General features: G+C 43.6%; 1 protein-coding gene across 1 annotated transcript; it reads left to right on the forward strand.

The window, feature by feature from the left end:
* The first annotated feature begins 247 nt into the window (after positions 1-247).
* LOC124030886 (U5 small nuclear ribonucleoprotein 40 kDa protein-like) lies at positions 248-1994 on the forward strand. The gene is made up of 6 exons (XM_046342027.1): positions 248-310; positions 545-665; positions 858-940; positions 1495-1556; positions 1647-1750; positions 1935-1994. The coding sequence occupies exons 1-6, from the start codon at positions 248-250 to the stop codon at positions 1982-1984; spliced, it is 483 nt and encodes a 160-aa protein (XP_046197983.1). The 3' UTR covers positions 1985-1994.

Below are 1994 nucleotides of genomic sequence, written 5' to 3' on the forward strand. Positions count from 1 at the left end.
ATGCCTGATTGCCTGATCAAGTTCTCTATGAGCAAACGTATTTATTGAACTGTGTGTTAACACTGAGCAGGAACTGAATAAAACCCATCCCAAAGGTTTTTTATGTTGTTTGGACTGTTCATATGGGAGACAATGTAATATGATGTCATTGTTGTGTTTGTTAACAGTGTGCGCGTGTTTGTTGTAGCTGTGGACATCCGTAAGAAGGGGGCGGTCCATACATTCCAAAACACCTACCAGGTGTTGAATGTCACATTCAACGACACCTCAGCGACCAGATCCTGTCTGGGGCATCGATAATGACATCAAGGTACGTGTGTGGGTTTTGATAGTGTGAAAGAAAGACCTGGGCCCATGTCCACAAAGTATCTCAGAGTAGGAGTGCTGATCTAAGATTAGTTTAGCCTTTTAGGTCATAATGAAAAATATTATATGAACAGATCCTAAATCAGCACTCCAACTCTGAGATGCTTTGTGGCTACGGGCCTGGATACTACCAGGAGGCAAGGCTACTGTGCCATACAGTGATCAACTCCTTGTGTAGGTGTGGAACCTGAGGCAGAATAAGCTGGTCTACAGTATGCATGGTCATGGTGATTCTCTGACTGGACTCAGCCTGAGCTCAGAGGGGTCCTACCTCCTCTCAAACTCCATGGACAACACAGGTCAGTGTGTGTGGGTGTGTCATATTTAAAGACGTGTGTCTGTGTGAGATTGTGTGTTTACAAATCAAATTTGTATTGGTCACATACACGTGTTTAGCAGTTATAGGGTGTAGTGAAACGCTTGTGTTTCTATCGCCAACTGTGTGTGTTTACAGTACTTGATTATGTGTGCAAATGTGTGTTGTTCTGCAGTGCGTATTTGGGACGTCCGTCCGTTTGCTCCCAAGGAGAGGTGTGTGAAGATATTCCAGGGGAACATTCACAACTTTGAGAAGGTAAATAAAATACCTTTGACCAGAGAGTATGAGATTCAAGTGTTTTGATTTTGAAACTGGACAAATACTTTCAGTGTGAGTGTAACTATTTGTGCTCATATCATGTTTGATAAGCCTAGTGGCCTGCTATAGCATGGTTATGGCCTGCTATAGCATGGTTATGGCCTGCTATAGCATGGTTATGGCCTGCTATAGCATGGTTATGGCCTGCTATAGCATGGTTATGGCCTGCTATAGCATGGTTATGGCATGCTATAGCATGGTTATGGCCTGCTATAGCATGGTTATGGCCTGCTATAGCATGGTTATGGCCTGCTATAGCATGGTTATGGCCTGCTATAGCATGGTTATGGCATGCTATAGCATGGTTATGGCATGCTATAGCATGGTTATGGCATGCTATAGCATGGTTATGGCATGCTATAGCATGGTTATGGCATGCTATAGCATGGTTATGGCATGCTATAGCATGGTTATGGCCTGCTATAGCATGGTTATGGCATGTTAATACACTCTGTATAGGTTTCGTTTATAGTTCATTGATGTGTCTGCAGAACCTTCTGAGGTGTTCCTGGTCCGCTGACGGCAGCAAGATTGCAGCAGGCTCAGCCGACAGGTGAGCACACTCTCCGCAGTACGAAACCTCAACATAAATGCACCAATCCCCTCTTTTCTGATTCTTTATAAACTGTGTGTGTGTGTCCAGGTTTGTATATGTGTGGGACACCACGTCTCGTAGGATCCTGTACAAGCTGCCAGGCCATGCTGGGTCAGTCAATGAGGTCGCCTTCCACCCTGAGGAGCCTATTGGTGAGATGGCTTTATATCTGTCTGGCTATTCACACTCTCCCTCTTTCTATTGCTTTAAAAAAACAAATCATTGAGTGCTTAGTCACTCTCTCTAATATATATATATATATATTTTCCATTGAGTGCTTAGTCTCTCTCTCTCTCTCATATATATATACATGTTTTTTTTTAAACTTTCCCACAGTCCTCTCTGGTGCCAGTGACAAGAGACTCTACATGGGAGAGATTCAGTAGGTGTGTGTGT

This window comes from Oncorhynchus gorbuscha, unplaced genomic scaffold (assembly GCF_021184085.1).
Source record: "Oncorhynchus gorbuscha isolate QuinsamMale2020 ecotype Even-year unplaced genomic scaffold, OgorEven_v1.0 Un_scaffold_17586, whole genome shotgun sequence".
Taxonomy (NCBI): Eukaryota; Metazoa; Chordata; class Actinopteri; order Salmoniformes; family Salmonidae; genus Oncorhynchus; species Oncorhynchus gorbuscha.

What these genes read in the sequence shown, in the direction of transcription:
- LOC124030886 (XM_046342027.1), top strand. Translation starts at nt 248, where the DNA reads ATGTCACATTCAACGACACCTCAGCGACCAGATCCTGTCTGGGGCATC. An exon ending in GCATCGATAATGACATCAAG is followed by an intron (nt 311 to 544) that starts GTACGTGTGTGG and finishes CTCCTTGTGTAG; the next exon opens with GTGTGGAACCTGAGGCAGAA. An exon ending in AAACTCCATGGACAACACAG is followed by an intron (nt 666 to 857) that starts GTCAGTGTGTGT and finishes GTTGTTCTGCAG; the next exon opens with TGCGTATTTGGGACGTCCGT.